The following is a 23,079-nucleotide window of genomic DNA, read 5'->3' as shown; positions in this document are numbered from 1 at the left end:
GGTGTGTGGAAGCTGAGTGAGGCCAGACGTGGGGGTGTGGGTGCCACAGAGTTTAGAGTCTGCCCCTGCGGCCACGGACAGGCCCCGCAGGAGCCCCGGCAGGACCGGGTCCGGGTCAGGCCGCCGGTGGCCGTATCAAGTGTGCCAGGCCGACTGGGAAGGGAAGAAGGTGCGCGTGCGGCCTCACCCCGCTGGCCGGGGGCCCGAGCCAGAACACTGGAATACAGACGGAAGCTGAGACGACCTGGAAAAGAGACACAGAAACTGGGCCGGGGCCGGGGGGCCGAGGGGGGAGGAAGGATGCTCACAGCTCGGAACACGTCATGCAGAGGGACACCTCTGGCGTGTGTGTAGAGGACGTGACAAAAGGCGGGTCCGGGGTGGAAAGAGCATCACAAAGGTGGGGCTGAAGACACAAACGTAGCCATCATCTTCCAAAAGGGCGGCGGGCCCCACCCCGTGGACGCACGCTCATGACAAAGACGGCGCAGGAGTGGACGCACGTCTTGGCGCGAAGGCCGAGCCTGCGGATGGAAGGGCTGCCCCGACGCCTGTGCACAGCAAGTGCTCCCCTCCTTCCCCCTCAGCTGAGGGCACGGGGGCACTGGGAACACCCGGAACACCCAGACGCAGATTCGAGCACCAGGCAAGTTCCCAGCTCCCTCTAATGAGGGACACTGGGAAAGTTACTTTGTAAAGTTACTTTAAACTCATATCACATACGCCAACATCACTTTCTGTAGTAGGACTATAAAGCCTACAAGTAGCGGGGCGCCTGGGTGGCTCAGTTGGTTAAGCGTCTGACTCTTGATTTCTGCTCAGGTCGTGATCTCTCAGTCCGTCGGTTCGAGCCCTGCATCAGCCTCCCCACTGACAGCTCGAAGCTTGCTTCAGATACTCGCTATCCCCCTCTCTCTGCTCCTCCCCTGTAAGTGTACTCGCTCTCTCACCCTCTCCTTCTCCCAAAAATAAGCATTTAAAAGTAAATAAAACATGAAAACTTGCAAGGAGAGAATCTAAATGTGAGCTCACAAGGACGGTTGTTTCCAGAGCAGAGAACGTGCACTCGAAGTCAAGACTCTAAGTAACGTCTCCACCAAGTGCACGCGGCTCTTTGAGCAACGCGCGGAGGTTTCTAGGCCTGCTCCATGTGATGGATCAGCCTGGAAGCTGCTTAACAAACAGGCTATTTCACTAACACTCGCAGGTTCTCTGCAAAATACCTCACTTCCAGGCAGCGCCCTGCCCTTTGACAGGGACCACACAGAGGGGGGGACAGAGAGGGCGGCACTGGACGCTGGAGGGTGTGTGCACAGCGCACGGAGCCTGCCACTGGGACTGTGCTTCACGCAATCCCTTCATTCATCATGGAACTTTGCTGGGAACAAGTATTTCCATAGTTTGCACAAGGCCACCTCGGAGGGTACATCCTTTCCAACTCACTCCCTCTGCTCTAAGCTCCACCTGCTCTTCCTCCATGGGCTGCCCTGACTACTATAGGTGACCGCACACATTCCGCAGCGGCAACATTTCTGTTTGTGAACCTTTCTGGTACTTTCTCCTTGAAACTCAGTACAGATCATCATGAATGGGGACAGAAGTAACACTGGGCCGTGATGTTACAGAAGAGATGAGGGAGAAGAAAATCCAAACAGCCAATTTCAATCTTTACTTGACAAGTGCTTCCCTCCTTCCGTTTTAGGGGGCACGGGGCACAGGGCGGGGGATGTGGCAGCCATCCTGGGCGTGGCCGTGGCCGGGGTACGCACCAGGAGATGCTAACCTGCGTTCTTCGGCTTTTTGGGCACAACCATCAGTAACGTTAGTCGGCCAGTGCCATCGTGGTCTGCTTTGGCCACCCGGTGGCCATGCCCCCTTGCCTACCTCTGGGAAGAGCCCTGGGTCGCTGATCGCCCGCCATCAGGGCCGCACCCTGCACGGGAGGGAACAGGCGCTGGGCAGGACACACAGCTTCACGGGGTCCTGCTTTCCCAGTCCCCAGGGCAACTCACTCCTCTGCGCTGATCCCGGGGGGGACTGGGACCAGGCCCCTGGACGCCACATGCTCGCTCTCCTCACGACTCATGGTCACAGCAGAGGGCCCCATCCACGCTCCTTGGCACAGGCACGCAGCGCCCCCCCCCCCCCCCCCCGGGACTTCCCCGCACAGCGGGCGCGCTGGGGGGCAAATGCCGGCACCGGGTACCGCACACGTCTGCCCCATGCTCACTTACCTCCGAGAATCCTACGGAAAAGCACTGTTGGCCTCCCGAGCTTTCTCGTGTGGCTCGGCGGGGACCCCCGGAACCCTGCCACGTTCACCACTGCTTCTCAAACACGTGGGCTCTCGAGAGGCCTTCACAGAGGCACCGCGGGCACCATCCCCGCGGGCACCATCCCCACGGGCCGAGCGGCAGAACGAGCCAGAGCCCCCCGCCGAGCACGGGCTGCAGACCACCTGACGCAAGAAAGCAGCTCCCCATAAACCGCACATGCAGGGGCGGCAGCGAAAACCTCTGCCTTCTCCCTTCACCTCCTGCTTCCCTGCCCTTCTCCTGAACCTCCACTCGCCCACTCAGGACTCCTGCTGGGTGGCTCCAGGGCACAGATGGGCCGCATGGGGGGACCGTGCCAGAGGCACCCCCACCCGGCCCCATCTGCAGGGAGCACAAAAGGGAGGGGGAGGGTGTGGGCTGCGGGGGCCGCGGACTCCACACGGGCCCCGCGCTGACATGAGCTCCACGGACCAGCGGGCCATAACGCAGAGAGGCCCCCAGACGTCTCTGTGCCCCAGTGCCTTCCTGAAGGCACCGAGCAGCGCGGTGCACAGAAGTCTCACTGCGAAGACCTCATCCCACACGGGGGCCTGGAGGCCAGCGGCACAGGCCATGGGCTCACTCAGTCTCCCAAACACCCGTCCACCCAGGCCCTGGCTGGTGCCCACACGGGGCAGATCCTCGGGAATGTGCTAGATAACACGGAGGCCGCTGCCCCCACCATCCTGACGGGGACGCAAGAGGCTCAGGGAGGGGGCGACGAGGGACAGGCTGAGTGCTGCCAGCTGCCCGTGGACTGACCGGAGCGGCGGGGCGGGGGGTGGGGGTGGGGTTGCGTGCAGAGAGCCAGTGGATCTACCTGCAGCCCCAGGCCGAAGCGGAAGGGACGCAGCACCAGACGCCTGCAGCCTGCTCCCAAGCGTCCGTCTGCCTGGGGAAGGGGACGCACTTCCTTATGGCAGATGCCACCCAAGGACACAGTGTGCAGGGAGCCCCCTGGGTGCGGGTGAGGGGTGGGGCCACAAGGTCAGCTGCAGAGCTTCCACAGCCCCTCCCGTCCGCGGGAGGTCACCGATGAGGCCCTTACAGCACCACAGACTCTCAAATCAACACTCAGGCTACTCAGAACCATCCTCCCTGCCACTTCGGGGCACACAGCCTTACCTGTCACCCACACTTCCCCATATGTTATTTCTTAGGTGGGGGAAGCGCGGGCCCCAGCTTCTGAACAGCAGCACCTCCAGATTTCTAGAGACCCGCCGAGAAGCCTCAGGGAGAACTGTAACTTTCATACAAACGACTCACCTTCGGCCACTGCGCAAAACCAGTTTTCATAAAACTGTTGGCAAAAGTCTCAGACTATGTAAGCAGGAGGGAGACTCAGCCCACTTGCAGAGCAGAAAAACTTGGAAATGCAAGATGCACTTCAAACTCCCAAATTTATTTTCAGAGCAAAATGACATTTCCTCCTCGGAATAAGAATGAGACCCTGAAAGCCGAGGGCTGGGCCTTGCCTGCCAAGTGAGTCAATCCCAGGCACAGAATTCAGCCAAGAGCCCGCTTCTAGCTGCAAGGAAAACACCTCCGAGCGGAAACATTTTGTCCACATCTCTAAGTGGTCATCAGCAAACACCGACAAAGCTCTATCGGTGCCTCATTTCTGAGGGTGAAACAGGGCACGGCTGCTGATGGCTCCAGGGAAACAGGCAAAACCCAGGACCAGTTCATGCAAAGCAGGACACGGGGCCGCCCCACTGATAAGAGGGAGGCAGCTTGGGGACAGGGACACCAGCACCGAGCCTGCCTTTTTCCACAGTTTTGGCTCTGCTGAACCAGGCACATGCTTTCGGTATTTGAAAACAATAAGCTCCAAAAGAAAGATTCAAACCCTAGAATTAAGAATAATCAGAAACAGGGGAGCCTGGGTAGCAGCTCAGTCAGTTAAGCATCTGATTCTTGATTTGGGTTTAGGTCATGATCTCAGGGTACGTGGCTCTGAGCCCCACGCCAGGGACTGACTCTCTCTCTGTGCCCCTTCCCTGTGCCTGTACACTCTCTTGCTCTCAAAATAAACCAGTAAACTTAAAAAAAAATTTAAAAAGAATAAACAGAAACAAATAAACCTATATCAAATTTCACGTGGTTATGTTACCAACCACATCCCTTTAAAACTCATTATTCTAAGTGTAGTCTTGGGACCTGTTTATTCTAAAGCCCAGAGGGACTGCAAAACTTTGTAAAACTTGCCTGCATATGATCATGCCAACATGGTATTAAGAAACTGAAACTATTTCATATGTATCAAAAAAATAACGCAGACATCGCTATAAGTCAAAACTTGTTTAAAAGACAAGAGACATAAATATAAAATAAATCAAAGGAGAAACCATGTTTTAATCTGTGAACAGAAGAAACACCAGTATGAAATCCAGGTTCCTCTTTTTCTGACTATTTCTGTCCGGCTCTGTCTGCAAACAGGACCGCAGAGAGGCCAGCCCCAGGGACGGTGGGCACGCCTCGCTCACTTAGATTTCCAAGTGTCACTTCTGCGCTAAAAGGAACCCGGGCTCCTCAGAGGAAGGGTTTCAGATCTAAGGCAGAAAAACACAAAGTGAGCCTGGGACAAATTCTTGTGCCAGAAAACAGTGAACTGTTCAAAGACTAACTAACAGGGCCTTGGCAAAAGGACACAGGAGCCCCGCTGAGGGGCACCGCAGAGTACCTGCGGGATAGTGGTGATGACTGACTGCGACACACTCAACAAACACAAATCCGAGCGTCCACAGCGATTCCGAGGGAGAGAAGGACGACAGGGGTGCTCCTCATGGAAGAGGGCCAGTCAGTCCACGACGGCGGGCAGAGAGCGGCCGACGCCCTGTGCAGCGCCCACGCAAGGACGGGTGTGCGCAGGGCTCCAGGGCCGATGCAGCAGCAGGGAGTCCCAGCGACCAGCACGGTCACAGGTCCCCAAGAGTCTCAGAGCGTCCGCCGTCACCCAGCAGCCCAGAGCGCCTACTACCTCCGACCACAGGAACGGAGCCAGCGGAAACCACAGGCCTCCAGAGGTAATACCCAAAACGGGGGAAATGAGGTTAAGGCTGGAGGGCGAAAGTGAGAGGCGTTAAAGCCCCGTGGGACAGGTTACACGGTATTTACACTTCCATGTGGTAACAGGCATGTGTCACTCCTATGATTTCCTATCCAACAAGAAATGTAAGTGCAGCAAACTGCTAGAGTGACCGTCACTGACTGTCCCTGCCTGCAGTCTCCTCCTTCCTCCGGATGAGAACCCTTTCACAGCACAGCAAAATGGTCCCATCAGAATAGGAGCATTTTTTTTTTTAAATGTTCATTCATTTTTCAGAGAGACAGAGACAGAGCACGAGCGGTGGAGGGGCAGAGAGGGAGACACAGAATCCAAAGTAGCGCCAGGCTCTGAAATGTCAGCACAGAGCCCGACGTGGGGCTCGAACCCACGAACCGTGAGATCATGACCTGAGCCGAAGTCAGACACCCAACCGAGTGAGCCCCCCAGGCGCCCCTGAATAGGAGCGGCTTTGAGGGTCCTTAGACACCGGGCAAACGTGCTTCCCCAGATGAGTTAGTTACCGAGTCGCGCAGCAGCATGCAGCACCAAGGGCCAGCAAGCAGGACGCGGGGTCAGGAAGACAGGCGCCTTCTCAGCCAGCGGCCGTGTGCGCAGAAGGGGCGGGACGCCGGCATCTCTGCACAGCGGGGCTGCTGCGAGGCCAGTGGGGCTGGAGCAGGAGAGGCCAGCCTCGGCCCCTCCTCGAGTCCGCCCTATGGAAGACACGGTCCACGCCTCCAGGGACCTCACAGGTAGCCTCTGAGGCAGGCGAGGTGCCGCTACAGGACCCGGGGACGAGCAGGGGAGGGAAGAGCGGGAAAGAGGCAAGGCCGCCTCCCTAGCTTCTGATCACCGGGCCAGGCGGGCGACACCTCGGGAGGAGGCGCAGGTGTGGGGAGGAGGGTGGCGGCTGCTGCTGGACTCCAGGAGCCTGCAGTCCACCCAGACGGAGGTACGCTACGAGGCGTCCGTGGCACAGGGAGGGGCGCGTGGAGGAGAGCAGAGGGCAGCGAACCTCCCGGGGAAAGCTGCCCCCCCGAGTCAGGCCCTGCAGCCGCACCGTCCACACGTTCAACCCGCCCCCCGGACCCCACACGCCCGTGCCCGTCTACCGTTCTCGGTACAACCAGAGAGCGTCTGGGCGACATGACAGCAGGACCTAGAGCAGTGCCTGCCACGCGCTCCACACAGCTGCACACTTCAATGTCCACGTCCCACCCACACACGTAAGTATGACCCACACTGCGCGTGAACAGTACGTCGTTCTGTATAGGATATAAAAGTGCACACTGTCCTGTGCTTCTAGGAGATGGGGTCTACCCTGCATCCACTCTGGTCTCTACCCGCATCGTCCGCCCAGCACCAGCACCAGCTGTGAAAACCTTCAGCCACATGAGGCCAATCCCTCCCCCTGAGGCCATGGGGCCCCCAGGCCCTCACCCGAAACACCCCCTCTTGGCGGGGGAGGCTCTGTCCAGCCCCCAGCCTCCAGGCGCCTCCCCTGGCTCTGCTTCGATGGCTTAAAACAAAGCCAGGTTCGTCCTGACCCTGGCCGTGGCCCCCGCCGCCGCAGCGCTGGGCGTGCTCTCAGCCTGAGCTCCTGAGCAGCCGCTGCCGAAAGGCCCATCCTGGACCGCGGCGTGCTAGCGGGCAGCATCTCCCCTGCACTCACTCCTTCACTCGTTCAGGTATATTCTTTCAGGTGAGCCTCCACCACCACCTCCGAGGAGCCGGGGCCTGGAACAGTGCGGAGTCCCAGGGGGGCTCAACAAGCATGGACGGCTCTGTCTGTGCAGATGATCAAGGTGCAGGAACAGAAAAGCAGTGTACAGCGGAGGAGCACCCCTCCCCAGCCTGCTAAAGATCCTGGGTCTCCCTCTCTCTCTGCCCCTCACCCACTCGCACTGTCTCGTTCTTTCTCTCTCTCAAAAATAAATAAAACGTTACAAAAATTTAAAAAAAAAACAACGCTGATCGAACACTGTGATCAAATCGCAGAGTAAACATCACTTAAACCATTCGCCTCCTCAGCCTGTCCTGCCACAGCCAGCCTGTCCCCACAAAGCCTGCCCTGGGCGGGCACCAGGCAGGGGAGGAGGGCGGCATGGGGGGGCAGGGTGCTGGGCCAGTGACACCAGCGCACTCCATGGACACGGGCTGAGCGTGGGCAAACTGGAGGTTCAGTTAGAAGAACGACCGGCACTAGGCAAGGACTAGCGGGCTTTGTTTTCTCCTGTACCAAACGGTGATGACCAACATGATTCTCACTGTGACTTCTCGGTCTTCCCCGGCTTGCAGTTATACACGGGAGTCGCCTGTAGGTCAGCCCATCGTGGACTAGAAAAGAGGAATCTGCTTTTAAGTGTGCTTGAAGGCATCAAAGAGACACTGAAGCCCCAAACAAAAGGGAAGCCCGCTGCGCCAACTCTACTATTCAGAGTCCTCTCTCTCCCTCAAGGCATTTGATGATTCTGATTTTCCTCAGGGATTTGAGGCAATACACCAATAAGCTGGAAAGAAAACAGAACAGAAAGCCAAGCAGGAAGTCTCGGCTAACAGACCTCTGGCCAGCACAGGGAGGCACAGAAGGTGAGCCCAGCATTCTGCAAGCACTGCCGAGAGGCTGAGCCGTCAATAATCTCATGGTGCTTGGGAGAAAATAACTGGGCTCTGGGACCTACCACAAAGGAGGGGCCCTGGGAAACACACCAGGCCTCCAGAGGGAGACCCTGGAGGGCTACACAGGGGTGGGGGCGGGGGACGGGGGAAGGCAACTCACACTGCGCCTTGTGATGCCTGAACCCCAGTCTCAAGTCACTCACACCTAACTGGGCCCAGGAACTGCCCCACTCGGGGTGCGTTGCATGAGATGCTGAAGGAATACAGCCACACGAAGAACCTCTACAGTTCTTTATAATGTCTGACACAGAATTTTAAAAAAAGAAACAGAAAGAAAAGAAAAAACAAGAAAAGAGAGGAAAACAAGAGAAAAGAAGAGATGCTTCGGTGGCTCAGTCAGTTAAACATCCAACTTCAGCTCAGGTCATAATCTCGCAGTCTGTGGGTTCGAGCCCCACATTGGGCTCTGTGCTGACAGCTCAGAGCCTGGATGGAGCTGCTTCAGATTCTGTGTCTCCCTCTCTCTCTACCCCTCCCAGACTTGGGCGCATGCTCTCTCCCTCCCTCTCTCTCAAAAGTAAATAAACATTAACAAAAAAAATTTTTTAATAAAAAATAAAAGAAAGACAAGGACAGACAGACAAAGAAAAAAAGAAAGAGAGAAAGAAAGAGAGAAAGAAAGGGAGGCACCTGGGTGGCTCAGTCCAGTCAGTTAAACAATCAACACTTGGTTTTGGCTCAGGTTTGTGAGTGTGAGCCCTGTGTCAGTCTCCATGCTAACAGCATAGAGCCCGCTCAGGAGCCTCTCTCTCCCTCTTTCTCTGCTCCTCCCTTGCATTCTCTTCCCTCTCTCTCTCAAATTAAACTAAAAAACGAGGTGTAACAACATATAGACCAAAAGAAAAAAGAACAGAAACAGATGAAGAGGAGGCCCATATAATGGAATTACTGGATGCAAATGTCAACTGTTCAAAAACATACCTAACAAATAATGAAATCTTCAGAGAATCAAAATAGATTCTAAAACTGAAAATGACAGTAGTTAAAATTAAGAACTCAATCTGTGGGCTTAACATCAGACTAGATACAGGTGAAGAGAGACTTAGTGAACTAGAAGATAGGTCAGTAAAGACTATATCTGGACAAGATTCAGAAGAAAAAGTCAAGAAAATAGAGGAGGCCAAAAGACACATAGGACGTGGTAAAAAGGTCATGGGAACCCTCAAAGCAGAGGAAACACAGAATGGGGAGTACTAGATCCCTACAGAGATAAGAGTCAAAACTCCAAAACGGATTAAAAAAAAAACCAAAGTCAGTGACTCAACAAAGAGTGCCTGAGGCAAAAAGATGTTAAAAGTCATGAGAGGGTAAAGATACCACCTTCCACAGGACAACAACACTACCAGCTGACAGTTCAAGAAAAGGAAAGGAAGCCAGATGATGGATTGCTGTCTATAAACTGTTGAACAAAAACAGCCACTGACCTGAAAGTCTTTACCTAAAAGAAACATTCTTCAAAAGTGAAGGCAAAGTAAAGATTTTTTTCAGGGAAAAAAAAAACAAAAAAACCAAACAACCAAAAAACAAAAAAACCAAGACAACTCATCAACTATAGACCAGACCCAAACTAAAAGAAATATTAAAGCAGCTCTTTGCGGAAAATAAAAGTAGGCTCTGACGAAAATATGAAAAAACAAGAAGTGCCAAACAACTTCACAAAAGAAATGATAACTATGAGAACAACTCTTTTTTAAATGTTTTATTTTTGAGAGAGAGATGGAGACAGTGTGTGCAGGGGAGGGTCAAAGAGAGAGGGGGAGACAGACTCCGAAGCAGCTTCAGGCTCTGAGCTGTCAGCACAGAGCCCAACGCAGGGCTCGAACCCACGAACCAGGAGATCGTGACCTGAGCCGAAGTCGGATGCTCAACCAAGTGAGCCACCCAGGCACCCCTATGAAAACAAATCTCAACAAGCATTAACTGCATAACAATGATACTGTCGCCAAAATCGACCTAAAATTTAACAATATTACACAACGACAAAGGTAAAGGGGAGTTGTCTGGTGCGGTTCAAGTGTCAAAGGAAAGAGCAATGCCAGGGAAGGAGTAGAAGTACTGAATCAGGAGTAAGTTTAAGATGCACCTGCATCTAGGAACATATATATTCCAATAACCTACCAGAGAAATATATAATTACAAAACAGCTCGGGGGCGCCTGGAGGGCTCAGTCAGTTGAGCGTCCGACTTCAGCTCAGGTCATGATCTCACGGTTCGTGGGTTTGAGCCCCGTGTTGGGCTCTGTGCCGACAGCTCGGAGCCTGGAGCCTCCTTCGGATTCTATGCCTCCCCCTATCTCTGCCCCTCCCATGTTCATGCTCTGTCTCTCAATAATAAATAAAAATGTTAAAAAATGTTTTAATTTAAAAAAAGCAAAACACAAAACAGCTCAGATCTGTAAAAGAAAGCCAGAGGGAAAAGAACCCAGAACAGGTGGGACAAATGAAGAAACGACGAACACGGTCTGTGTACACCAACACAGCAGGCTCCACATTTACACAAATACTCCAAGCCAAAGGCAAAGACTGTCAAATTCATTAAAATAAAGCTAAGCATACACTGTTCACAAAGGTACACCTTAAAATGTAAGGTCACAGACAGGTGAAAAAAGGGAAAAGATTCCCAGGCAAACCCCAGCTACCTGAAAACTGATGCGGCAAATCAGACCATCCAATAAAGTAACTTCTTTTTTTTTTTAATTTATTTCTAGGAGAGAGAGAGAGAGAGAGACAGCGTGAGCAGAGGAGGGTCAGAGAGAGAGGGAGACACAGACTCCGAAACAGGCTCCAGGCTCTGAGCTGGCAGTCAGCACAGAGCCCGACGCGGGGCTCGAACCCACGATCCGTGAGATCATGACCTAAGCGAAAGTCGGACGCTTAACCGACTAAGCCACCCAGGCGCCCCTAATAAAGTAACTTCTAAAGCAAAAAACACTACTACAGACAAAGAGGAACATTTCGTGATGAAAGTTCCATCTACCAAGAAAACAAGAGCTCTAAATTGGAATATGCCTAAGAATGCAATCTCAAAATACATAAAAATGGACAAAAATAAAAAGGGAACACTAGCCAAAACCATCGTCACAACGGGAGACTTGAAGATACACCTGTTAGTATGTGACAGAGCTGACGACAGCAGAGAAATGCAGGGAGGAGGGCGGGGCTGTGTGATACGCGGCCTCGTACGTCTTAAGTGCCTGAAATGCAGCTACTCCAAACTGCGATGTGTGGAAAGGATAAAGTGCACACCAGATTTTAAAGACGATATGATAAAAGAGAATGAAAAATATTTCATTAGTTTTTTTCTCAAGTTGACCATACGCTGTAATGATATTCTGAATATTCGTGTTAGTAATACCATTAAGATCATTCTCACCTGTTTCTTACCTTATTTAAAGTGGTTACTAGAATCTGAACTGCATGATTAACAAACGTCACCTAACCTAGAAACACAGAATACTGCGATCCCCACAACACTCATTATTTTCACGTGCCCAAGCCAACAGTTAATGAAAACGAATATATGCTAGGCTGTCAGGAAAGGTCAACTCCTCTCCAAGGACTGAAATAATGCACGGCTTGTTTAGGGCTTGCATTAGATTACCAGTTTATAACCCCCCAAAGCGATGGAATGAGGACAGGGAGACTTTGGGAGGTGACCAGTCAAGGGCAAAGAGAGCTCCATCCCCCGTGCCACCACGTGTGGACCGAGAGAAGCAGGCCGTGGATGAACCCAGAAGCTGGCTCTCACCTGACACTGAATCTGCAGATGCCTTGATCTTGAGAGCTTCCCAGTCTCCTGAACTACAGGAAATGGCTTCTGCGGCCTGTCAGCCAGCCAGTCTGTGGTATTTGGTCACAGCGACCCAAAAGCACGGAGACAGATACCTTCATGGAATTAAGCTAGAAATCGGCAAAAAGTAACTAGAATATCCCACTAAAGAGTAATAAGTGATGTGCTTCTAAAAATTGTGATGAATTAAAAAAAAGATGCCACAATGAAAGAAAATATTTCTAAATAAAATTAAAATGTGGCTTGTCAAAACTTTTGAGATCAGTGAAGGTGAGCTTAGAGGGACACTTACAGCTTTAAAACACACATATCGTGGGGGGGAGGGGGGCTCACCGGTTGGCAACCAACTCTTGATTCTGGCTCAGGTCATGATCAAGCCACGAGCCAGGCTCGGCACTGAATGAGGAGCCTGCTTGAGACTGACTCACTCTCTCTCTCTCTCTCTCCTCCCTCGGCCCTTCTCTCCTGTCCATGCTCTCTCTCAGTCTAAAATGAGTGAAACAAACAAGTAAATAAAGTACAATGTACTGAAAAAAAGAAAGGCTAAAAATTAAATAGTTAAAAACTAGAAAAAAGAACAGCAAATACACGCAAAGTAAGCAGAAGAAAAAAAGAGTAGAAATTAATACAATAGAAAATAAATACTAAAGACCAAAGAGCCCAAAGTTGGTTCTCTGAAAAAGGGACAAAGTGCAAATTAGCAATACCAAGAATCTTTAGAAGGAAATATCACAACAGCTGCTGCAGGTAGAAAGGAACCACTTGACACTTATCACTTGGAAAGTTTGGGTGGTCTGGGCAAATTCCTAGAAAACAAAATGCCTTATCTAAATAGACACAAGAAGAAAATCCTATTTTCACATTAAAAAAAAGAATGAATCTAAAATTAAATACCTTCTCACAAGGAAAACCCTACGCCACCAGGTTTTGCCTACCAATTCTTCCAAAAAGTAAAGAAAACATAAACCCTTCTGGCAAAGCACAAGGAGCACCTCCCCCCTTGTTTTATGAGAGCAGCATAGCCTTAACTCCAAATCCCCACCAGGACAGTATAAGAAAGTACAACTGAAGACCCACCCCCTCTTTCATGATACACATGTAAGAATCCAAAGCAAAATACTAACAAATAAAGTCCAGTGAAAAGAGAATACACTCAGATCGGGTTGGGATTATTCTAGAAGGGCAAAACATTTTTTTTTTTAAGTTAAACCACATCAGAAAAAAAAAAAACAAAAACACCTGGCCCAAAAGATGCAGAAAACACATTTAAGAAAATTTAATATTATAATTTAATTGATGATTTAAAACAAAAAATCTTAGCAAACTAAAAATCGAAGAATTTTCTTATTTTGATAAAAATATCTACCAGTAAAGCCACGGCAGGTGTCATACATAGTGATAAAATACTGAAAGCTTTGGGGCACCTGAGTGGCTTAGTCAGTTAAGCATCCAACTCTTGACTTCAGCTCAGGTCATGATCTCACAGTTCATGAGTTCAAGCCCCACATCAGACTCCGTGCTGACAGTGCGGAGTTGGCTTGGGATTCTTTCTCTCTCCCCCTCTCTCTTGTCCTTCCCCTACGCACTCTCTCTCTAAATAAATAAATCAACTTTAAAATATATTAAAGATCACCTTGCTGGAAACAAAAGCAAACATGAACTATTGGGACTTCATCAAAATAAAAAGCTTCTGCACAGCAAAGGAAACAACGAGCAAAACTAAAAGGCAGCGGACGGCATGGGAGAAGATATTTGCAAATGACATATCGAATAAAGGGTAAGTATCCAAAATCTATAAAGAACTTATCAAATTCAACACCCAAAAAACAAAGATTCCAGTGAAAAAATGCGCAAAAGACACAAACAGACACCTCTCCAAAGAAGATGTCCAGATGGCCAACAGACACAGGAAAAGATGCTCAACATCACTCATCATCAGGGAGCTGCAAATCAAAACCACAATGAAATACCACCTCATAGCCATCAGAATGGCCGACATTAACAACTCAGGCAACGACAGATGGCGGCGAGGATGCGGAGGAAGAGGCTCTTCTGCGCTGCTGGTGGGAATGCGAACTGGTGCGGCCGCTCTGGAAAACAGTGTGGAGGTTCCTCAAAAAATGAAAAAGAGAACTGCCCTGTGACCCAGCAACTGCACCACTAGGTATTTACCCAAGGGATCCAGGAGCGCTGTTTCGAAGGGGCACGTGCATCTCAGTGTTTACAGCAGCGCTATCGACAACAGCCCGTGTTTGGAAAGAGCCCAGATGTCCATCAACGGACGGATGGATAAAGAAGATGTGGTTTATGTATACAATGGAGTATTACTCACCGATCAAAAAGAACGAAATCCTGCCATTTGCAACTACGTGGATGGAACCAGAGGGCACTGTGCTAAGCTAAGTCAGTCTCAGAAAAACATCACATGATGTCACCCACATGAGGACTTTAAGACACACAACAGATGAACATGAGTGAAAGGCAGCAAAAATAATATAAAACAGGGAGGGGGACAAAACGTAAGAGACTCTTACATACAGACAACAGGGTTACTGGAGGGGCTGCGGGAGGGGGAGGGGCCCGAAGGAATCTCCTCCTGAAGTCACTGCTGCACCAGGCGCCAACTGAGATGTAAAGTAAAAAACAACTAAATTTAATAAAAAGGTCACCTTGCTATAAAGAAAATACTGAAAGCCGTTTTTCTAGCACCTGGAAGGAGACAAGGACACCTATTCCCCCACCTCCATCCAACACTGGACTGAGGTCCCAGCCAGCCCAGGGCACGGAAGACAGAGATGGTTATAGTACTTCGAAAGAAACAGGAGAAACGAATCAAAAGACGAGACCGAGAGAATGAAAGGCAGACGCCAGAGCGTAAAAACATGTGTCCTTCACAGATGTGTGCAAGCGTGCAGAGAGCTCCTTCCCACCAAGAAAAAGCAAAACAGACGACCCATCACAAATGGGCAAAAGGCAATTATTTCCCAGAAGAAGGCCTGCAAATGGCTGAGAGGCGCGCATGCACACACAACACGCGCACACACACACACACACACACACACACACACACACACACGGGGGCAGCTCCCAAGGGCGCAGCAGTTCACACCTCCCTGCCCAGCACCCGAGCGCCCGCACACGGCTGCCTGCGGTGGACAGACATGGGCCTCTGGCGCCCGCTCCTCCGAGCACACCCGACCGAGCCGCGCACCCTCGAGCACCGGCAGGACAAAGAACGCGCCGTGGGGTGAGCTCACACGCGGGGCCCTCGGCAGCGGCCGGGCACGGGCACAGCCGCACAAGGAAAGCAGGCGCATCGCACAGACACAGCGCTGAAGGGTCAGCCCGCCAGGAAGCCCGGAACACGCCAAAGCCATCAATGCTGAAGAGCCAGGACCGTGGTGAGCTCTGGGGGACAGTTGCTGGGAGTGGGCAGGAGGGGGCTTCTGGGAAGCTCGGCAAGGTTCCATTTCTTCATCCAGGTGGTGGCTACAAGAATGTGTTCGCTGAGTGAAAAATTCATAATCGTAAATGTACGTTTCAGCCAATTTTTCTGATTCTGTACAGTTACAATTTTTTTTAATGCTTTATTTATTTTTTGAGAGAGAGAGAGAGAGAGACAGCGTGAGCAGAGGAGGGTCAGAGAGAGAGGGAGACACAGAATCTGAAGCAGGTTCCAGGCTCTGAGCCGGCAGTCAGCACAGAGCCCGACGCGGGGCTCAAACCCACGAACCGAGAGATCATGACCCGAGCCAAAGTCGGACGTTTAACTGACTGAGCCACCAGGGCACCCCTACAGTTACAATTTTTTAAAGAGTGTTCGTACTTGCCTAGACGACATGCCTGCAGCTGCACTCACTTTATTTACACACCTATGTGCCCACGCTGTCGGTCGCCAAACATGAGGCAGGGATTGGGGAAGGGAAAGGTCCACACGGAAGTTGACTTAAAGGTTCCCACGTTTCTGAAATGCTGGTCTCAGGTGCTCAGGGGAAGTGGGGAGGTGGGGCGGTGGGGGCGCAGGGAGATGCCCTGCTGGCGGGGAGGCAGGGAGACAGGGAGGCCAGCACTGCATTCTCTACTCAGCAAAGCACTCCCAGGCTGGGACACTGGGCCGCAGCTGAAAACAAATCAGCAAGCAGCCGCGCCACCCCGCTGGTGTGACAACCTGCACCGCATGAGACCGCATTGCACAAAACTGCTGTCCCCTCCATCGTGTCACTATGCTGTGTGTGCTCATTCTTTCAAACACCGACCTGGGCAAGCACAGAAGCATCTGACACGCGCTTCAGGACACCACCTCAAGCTACACTGAACCAAACACAAGTACAAAACAAAGCAACAAAAAGTACAGAAAAATTTACAAGCCCGCTGAAATCCCGGGAGAGCCTCATGTGGCCCGCGTCCCGCGCTCCCGGAGGTAAAGCCTGGCCGGGACACCCCGGATGATTTGTGAGGCTCGCGTGGGAAAGCCATGAAGGTCCTCTGCCCCAACAGCAAAGGAGCGCGACAGCAGTAACATCAAGTTGTTGCTGCTGAAAAGGAGATGCAAACGTCCGGCTTACCAATCCGTCAGGGGAAGCGCGCTCCGGCTGGCAATCACTGGCTGGCCAACCACACAGGTGGCCATGGCGGGGGCATAGGCGTCACGCCGTATCCGGGGTAAGCCCGGTGGCACCGAGACGGTGGATGACGGCCCAACGGCCCCCGTGTCTCCCGCACACCTGGTGCCACTCACCTTCCACCTGCCTGGGTGATGTTTTCCGCCCTCACCTATCATCACATCCTCGCTTGGCAACCCGAGCAAAAGCCACGAAACGCCAGGCCCAAGGTGACCTACTCAGGTGAAAAACTTCAGTGCTATCGCAAGCCCGAGGCTGCTCATCAGCCACAGGGAAAGTTCCAAGGGAATCCGCCTGGGTCTTACGGCCCGACGACACCTTGGATTTACAAACACGGGCGTTCTTACACAGACGGGCTTCCTGGGAGGCCCATCCTGTCTGTCCACTAAATTCCACCTGAAAACTGGAAATCTGTGACAAAACCCGGGCGAAGTACTCATTTGGCAGGAAATGGCCTAAGGCGGCAGAATGGAAGGCACCCGCAGCCCGGCTGCCGCGTGGCCCTGTCCCCAGATCTCCAGGGCACCCACCGCCCCACACCTCAGTAGTCCCTTCTGCTTCCTGGAGAAAGGATCAGGACTTCCGAGTTGCGCAGAGTCCAGAGCCCGCTCCCCGGGGACTTGACTCTGTCCGGAAGTGATGTACGACAGCCAGAACCGCCACTTCACCAGCGGTTACGCACGACACCCGCCTAAGATGTGAACCCCACGGAAGACGCCCCCGCGACACGACATCTGGAGGGAGATCGCCCATTGGGGCACGGATGAGAGGCCCCCGCACCTGAGGAAGAGCAGTGTTGAGCTGTCTCTGCAAGGAGTCTCTCTCGTGGCCGACCTCCTGCAGCTTGCCCTGGGTCAACGCCAGCGTCTCCTGAGTCTCTCGCAGCGCGTCCAGGAGGCGGTCCCGCTCTTCCAGCATCGACACCATCAGCTGCTCGAAGTGTGAATCCGCGTCCGGCTGCGAGGGGGAGCCTGACCCATGGGTCCCGCTCCCCCCGGGCGGGCCTTCCGCTTCACTGATGGTCGGCATCACCTCGCACATCATCTTGAAACAAAAGACCCAGGCAACCGTCATCCAGTGCAAGCCAAAGGCTCCCGCAGGTCCTTGGCTGACGCACTAAAGGTCGAGAGCTTCCCTACTCTCGGATCCCGCTGTTCCGCTCGGAACAGACAAGAAGCCGGGAAAACACAAATCCGAGGTGCCAGGACACGCGAGATGAACCCATCAACAGGGACAATAATCCAGTTCAGGGGTGGAGACCCAAGGCAGCCCCCGCCCCCTCCCCACGGACAAACCCGTGGCATTTTGTCTGCAGAGCTGTACTTTCTGGCCGTGGAAAACAAGTGTGCTTCTGTAAACTTTTTCTCCTCCCGATTTCCCGATGGGGGAGAGAGAAAGGCAAGACCCGCGCCACCCAATCACCGCTCAAGAAAAGCACAGAAGGAGCACAGAGCCAGCAAACCTGACAAATACAAAATCCACCAGGCATCTTACAGGAATGTGTGCAGTCAGCTCCTGAGAAGGGCTGACGGCGCCCCCAATTCTCGGGCTGGATTTGGGGAGGCGCTAAAACGAACTAGATTCGTTAAGGGGCCGGGAAGGTGTTTTCCCAGGGCTGCCAACGGGCAGCGGGCAGTCAACCTAACTTACGTAAGTTAACAGCCAAAAACAAAAAGAGAGAGAGAAAACTTCCACAAATGAGGCAGGTCGCTCCAGCCGTGGACGGCCAGGAAGGAAGAAAAGTGCGAGGGGACAGCGCCGAGCCGCTCTGAGGTGTCCCCCGCGGCACGCCGGCGACAACGACCTCCGCCCCACTCGCGGCCGCGCCGGGCGCCGCAGAGCCGCCGGACCCCGGGGCGGGGACAACCGCTGACAACCGGAGCGCAGCCCGGGTCGCCGCTCCTCCCGGCCACGGGTCCTCGGGCCCCGCGCCCGGCGCCGGGGTGACCGGGGCGCCGCGGTCAGGGGAAGGGGCGGCGCGCGGCCGCAGGAGCCCGGCGCTCGGGGCGCGTCCGCCGGGGGTCCCGCCCGGGGGTGCTGACAGCGAGCGCCCAGCAGCCGCCGCGGGGAGGGGGCCGGCGCCCGGCGCGCCCTCGGCCCCCCTCCGCCCCGAGCCCGCCTCGGTGTCCCGCTCCCTTACCTTGCTCGCCGGCGGGAGCGGGCGAGGAGGCTCCGCGGCGGCTCGCGGGCGGCTGCTCGCTCCGGGCGAGCTCGGGGCCCGACGAAGGCAGCCCGCGCCCGCGCCCGCCGGCCCCGGGCCCGCAGCCCCCAGTCACTAAGGCCGGCCCGCGGCCGGACACTGGCGGAGCGCAGGAGGAGCGGGCCCGGCTGCGCGTCGCCGGCGTCAACGTGCCCGACGTCGGGCGCGTCGGCGCGGCGTCAGCGCCGAGCGCCGAGCGCCGCAGGCCGGCCCCGCCCCCTGCGAGGACAGCGGTGGAGGCCGAGTGCGCAAGCGCCGCCCTCTCAGGTGGGCGGGCCGGGCCTCCCGGGAGCCGATTGGCTGAGTGCCTCCGGAGCCCCGCCCCTGCCCAGGTAGGGGTCTCGTGGAAGCAGCAGTTTCCGGGCCGAGGGCCGAGGGCCGAGGGCCCCGCTCCCCAGAGGGCACCTGCTCCGTATATCCTCGTACAGCCGCGGGGACGCCGGGGGCCGGCAACGAGCGTCGTCTGCGCATCAGCTTCTGCGCCAGACCCTTGCCGGACGTCCTGTCCAGACACTTTACCGGAGGGCGCGCCCAGGCGCGAGCCACCTGCTGGCTGCGGCCCTGGGGACCCCCTTACAGGACGCCCAAGACGCGGTTTCTGTGCGGGGGTGGGGGGGGGCTGTCCGAGGCCTACCTGCTGTACCTGCGGAGGCCCAGGTGGGCAGCGCTGGGTGCGGAGGCTCCTGGGCGCTGCGCGGGCAGCTGGTTCAACTCCCTGCACGTGCTTCAACCCGCAGTGTGGGTCTGGGCCGCTCAGGGGAGCCCGCGGGGGCTCAGTGCCCCCTCTGCAGGATGGGAGAATGACACAGACCGGCCCCACGGCTGTTGTCGCACGGAGAATCGGACCGTGGTCGTGTTCATCCTTGTCCTTATTCGTATTCATGGTTCGTACCTAAACTTTTGAAAACACCTGTTGCGTGCCCAGCCCTATACCAGATCTTGCAGACGCAGAGGATGATAAACACACCTTTCATGAACTAGAGCAGGTGCTCCCTCTTCACGGTTTGACCCCTGGAGCACAAACTTCACAAGCCAACATGTCAGAGCATTGCCGCCAGGCGCTACTGGCTACTGCCTGTCCGTGGGGAGGCAGCCAGGAGCCCCTGAACTAACCCAAGTCTAAGTGAGGTTTGCATGGGAGCTGGTGCACCCTTCCAAGGTGGATTCCTTGATTCCCATTGTGAGCTCACCAAAAATGGGTGCTACCTCCGATTCGATTTATCTCCTTGGGTCCAGAACCACACTTTTCATTCATCCATGTATTCATTCATTGAATAAATATTGACTACACTTAACTATGAATTTGCACCCCCTGACCAGGGTCTGGAACAGAGGGAATCTTCCAGCTCTCCTCAAGTGCACCAGCTTAATTCATCCAGCCCATATTTGCACCACACTCATAAAGTATCTGTCTCCCAAGAAATCAACATGATGCCAATATTTAGTTCAATGTGTGGAACGTACATTCATTTCGTGAACATGCACAGAGCACCGTTTTCCAGGCACGGTCTAGGTTTTGGGAACACAGAGCTGTTTAAGATATTGCTTCCCCCAGTTCACAGCCTGGAGGGGAGATGAGAAACAGGCTATTACAATGTCTATTACAATGTCATGTTACAAGTATGTGACTCAGAGCTGTGGGGCTCCACAGTTAGGAAGAACCAACTTTTCAGCTGGCATCACAGAAAGGGCTTCACAAAGGAGATATCATCTGAGCTGTGTCGAGAAGGATGAGCAGTTTTCCAAGCATAGAAGGGAGAAGCCCATTGGTAAGCTCCAGGAAAATGAGATCCCAGATTTCACACATCTGCATTCATTCATTCATTTCCCCCCGGATTGTAAAATCAGTCAGGGCAAAATTGTAAACAATTTAAATGACCACCAAAAACAGATTGATTAAATCTTTACACTTTTGGGGAGCCTAGGTGGCTCAGTCATTTAGGTGTCCGACTCTTGAATTCACCATAGGTCATGATCCCAGGGTCGTGCGATCAAGGCCCACATCAAGTTCCTCACTGAGCACGGAGCCTGTTTAAGATTCTCTCTCTCTCTCTCTCTCTCTCTCTCTCTGTCCCCTCCCCCCACCCCCTCTCTCTCTGTCTCTCAAAAAAAAAAAAAAAAAAGAACGAATCATGGAAAATGCCTTTTGGGAGACTAAAATGACTTCTACATGTATCTATCTGTACCACCTGACTAAACTATTTCCCAAAGTATCCCAGAAATAGTTGACAGATTGGGTTGCGTCCTTGTAAGGCTCAGGCAGAAAAAGAATGAGCAGGGAAAATGTTTTTGCTCCAATTCTCCTGTTGAAAGCTTGATAAAGAAAGTACAGTACTATGGAAGGGGATAGAGAGTTCATACTGTGCCCAGGGTTGTGTTTTCGCAAAGGTGCCCACCAGCATCAGCTCTCTGGATGATGTAGTTTTTGTCAACTTTGAGCATGACCTGGGCCACGTCTCCTTTCTAGGCATGTAAGCAGCTCAGAAGGAGGGTTCTTGTAAGGTCTGCGTGTCCCACATCTATCTGGAGTATGAAAAACAGGGGCACCTGGGAGCCTCAGTCAGTTAAGCATCCGATTTCAGCTCAGGTCATGATCTCACGGTTCGTGGATTCAGGCCCCGCGTCAGGCTCTGTGCTGACAGCTCGGAGCCTGGAGCCTATTTCAGATTCTCTGTCTCCCTCTCACTCTCAGCCTCTCCCCTGCTTATGCTCTGTGTCTCCCTGTCTCTCAAAAATAAATTAATGTTAAAAACATTTTTTTGGAATATGTAAAACAGCCTAATGAAGGATGGTGTGACAGTATGGTTCTGGGAAAGTCTGAGCTGGGGGTGGGTGGCCAATATGTGGTCCCCTGTTGAAGAGGAGGAAACTGAAGCCCAGAGATGCAAAAGGGGTTTGCCCACAGACACCCAGGAGTTTAGAGCAGATTTGGAACTGGAGCCATTAGTGAGCCAGGGGCCTTTGATCCCTGATGCAGTCAGTATGCTGTTAGGACCATGGAGTGTTGTTCTCTTGAAGGGAAAGCCAGGGTAAGCATTCTACCGGTGGGTCTCCAGTGCTGCCCAGGCAATCCAGTCTCTGTGGAAGAGGTGGGGTCCTGGGCTCGGTGACGTCAGTCATCAGAGTCTATTCTGTTTGGGGTTCCCGAGTGTCCCTGCTCAGGTGGTGGTCAGTGAGCAGGAAGGGAAAGAAAGAGAATCATTGCACTTGTTTGTCTCCTTTAGTTCTTTTTATTTATTTACTTATTTTGAGAGAGAGAGAGCGCACACATGAGCAAGTGAGGGAGGGGCAGAGAGAGAGGGAGAGAGAATCCCAAGCAGGATCTATGCTGTCGAGAGCTGAAATCAAGAGTCGGACCCTTAACTGACTGAGCCACCCAGATGCCCCTCATCCAGTAAATTCCCCACATGGCTGTTCCTGTGTCCTGCCCATTATGCAACTGAGGAGACTGAGGACCAAGCGGTTGGTGAGCAGGAGAGACTGTCAGTCAGAATGTTCCGGAATTGCCATGACAATTCTATTTCTCACGGTCAACCAATACTGAAGTTTTTGATCCGTGGAGGAGCCCTTCAGGAGGTTAGGTGATGTGTGTTCACTCCTGTGAGCACCGATGGGAAAATCGCCTTTGCAGAACATTTTATGGAGACCCATGGCCCCCTATAACCTCGCTCGATGCTCACAGGTACATCCTACATCCTATTACAATGAGGACATCGAGACTCAGCAGGTCAGCTTACTTGTCCAGCTGATGATTTGGTTGAAGTTGGGGCTTGAACCCAAGACTGCCTCCAAAGCCAGTTTTCTTGATGCTACATCAAAAAGCTGTGCCCAGACCCCCAAAGCTGGTGACAAAACCTCTGGGCCAGTGCTGGACCACCAAGGTACTGACCCCGATCCTGCTGAGGGTCCATGGGCGTCCCGGCCACCTGGTCTGAAAGGTGCCACGTTGTCCCAGCACGATGCCAGACCCAGGGAGCCACCAGCTCCGAGAGCACCTCAAGTCTTCCCCACGGGCATGAAGAATTCCGTCCCCTTCTATATAATTGTATTTTAAAAGCAAGTCATATGATTTTTGCAACTTGTTTCTCTTGACAACTTCCTTGTGTTGATCAGACAGAGCCAATCGTAAAAATGCCCAGGAGAAGATCCCAGAGAGGTAGTTCAAATGCTCTGAGGGCTAGGCTCCAGCCTTGACCTTGACCTCAGGCAAGGTCCACAACCCATACTAAGCCTCAGTATCCTCATCTGTCAATCAGGGATGAAAATGGTCACACAGACCAACACGCTGAGACTTTGGGAACTCACGGCTGGAAATAAGGGGTGACTGCCCTGGACCCACATTGGGCTCTCTGCCCGGTCACCATTTCCCTCTGCGAACGGCGCTTTCTCACAGTCGCTATAAACATAGAGTCTGGAGCTGGGTGG

At 53.3% G+C, this 23,079-nt stretch overlaps 1 protein-coding gene across 2 annotated transcripts in view; it reads right to left on the bottom strand.

Annotated features, from left to right (window-relative positions):
* PPFIA1 (PTPRF interacting protein alpha 1) overlaps window positions 1–18,783 on the bottom strand; it is a 90,653-nt gene extending 71,870 nt beyond the window's left edge. For both annotated transcript variants that reach the window (XM_039235388.1, XM_039235389.1), the window contains exons 1-2: window positions 18,595–18,783; window positions 17,235–17,498 (exon numbers count right to left, since the gene is read on the bottom strand). In XM_039235388.1, the coding sequence (XP_039091319.1) occupies window positions 17,235–17,498 (264 nt within the window). In that variant the 5' untranslated portion in view covers window positions 18,595–18,783. The remainder of the gene's footprint in view (window positions 1–17,234; window positions 17,499–18,594) is intronic.
* Between the last annotated feature and the right edge of the window lie 4,296 nt (window positions 18,784–23,079).

This window comes from Hyaena hyaena, unplaced genomic scaffold, assembly GCF_003009895.1.
Source record: "Hyaena hyaena isolate Hyena2069 unplaced genomic scaffold, ASM300989v1 scaffold_98, whole genome shotgun sequence".
NCBI lineage: Eukaryota > Metazoa > Chordata > Mammalia > Carnivora > Hyaenidae > Hyaena > Hyaena hyaena.
The sequence above is the reverse complement of the archived record's forward strand: the minus strand, read 5'-3'. Positions and strand labels throughout refer to the sequence as shown.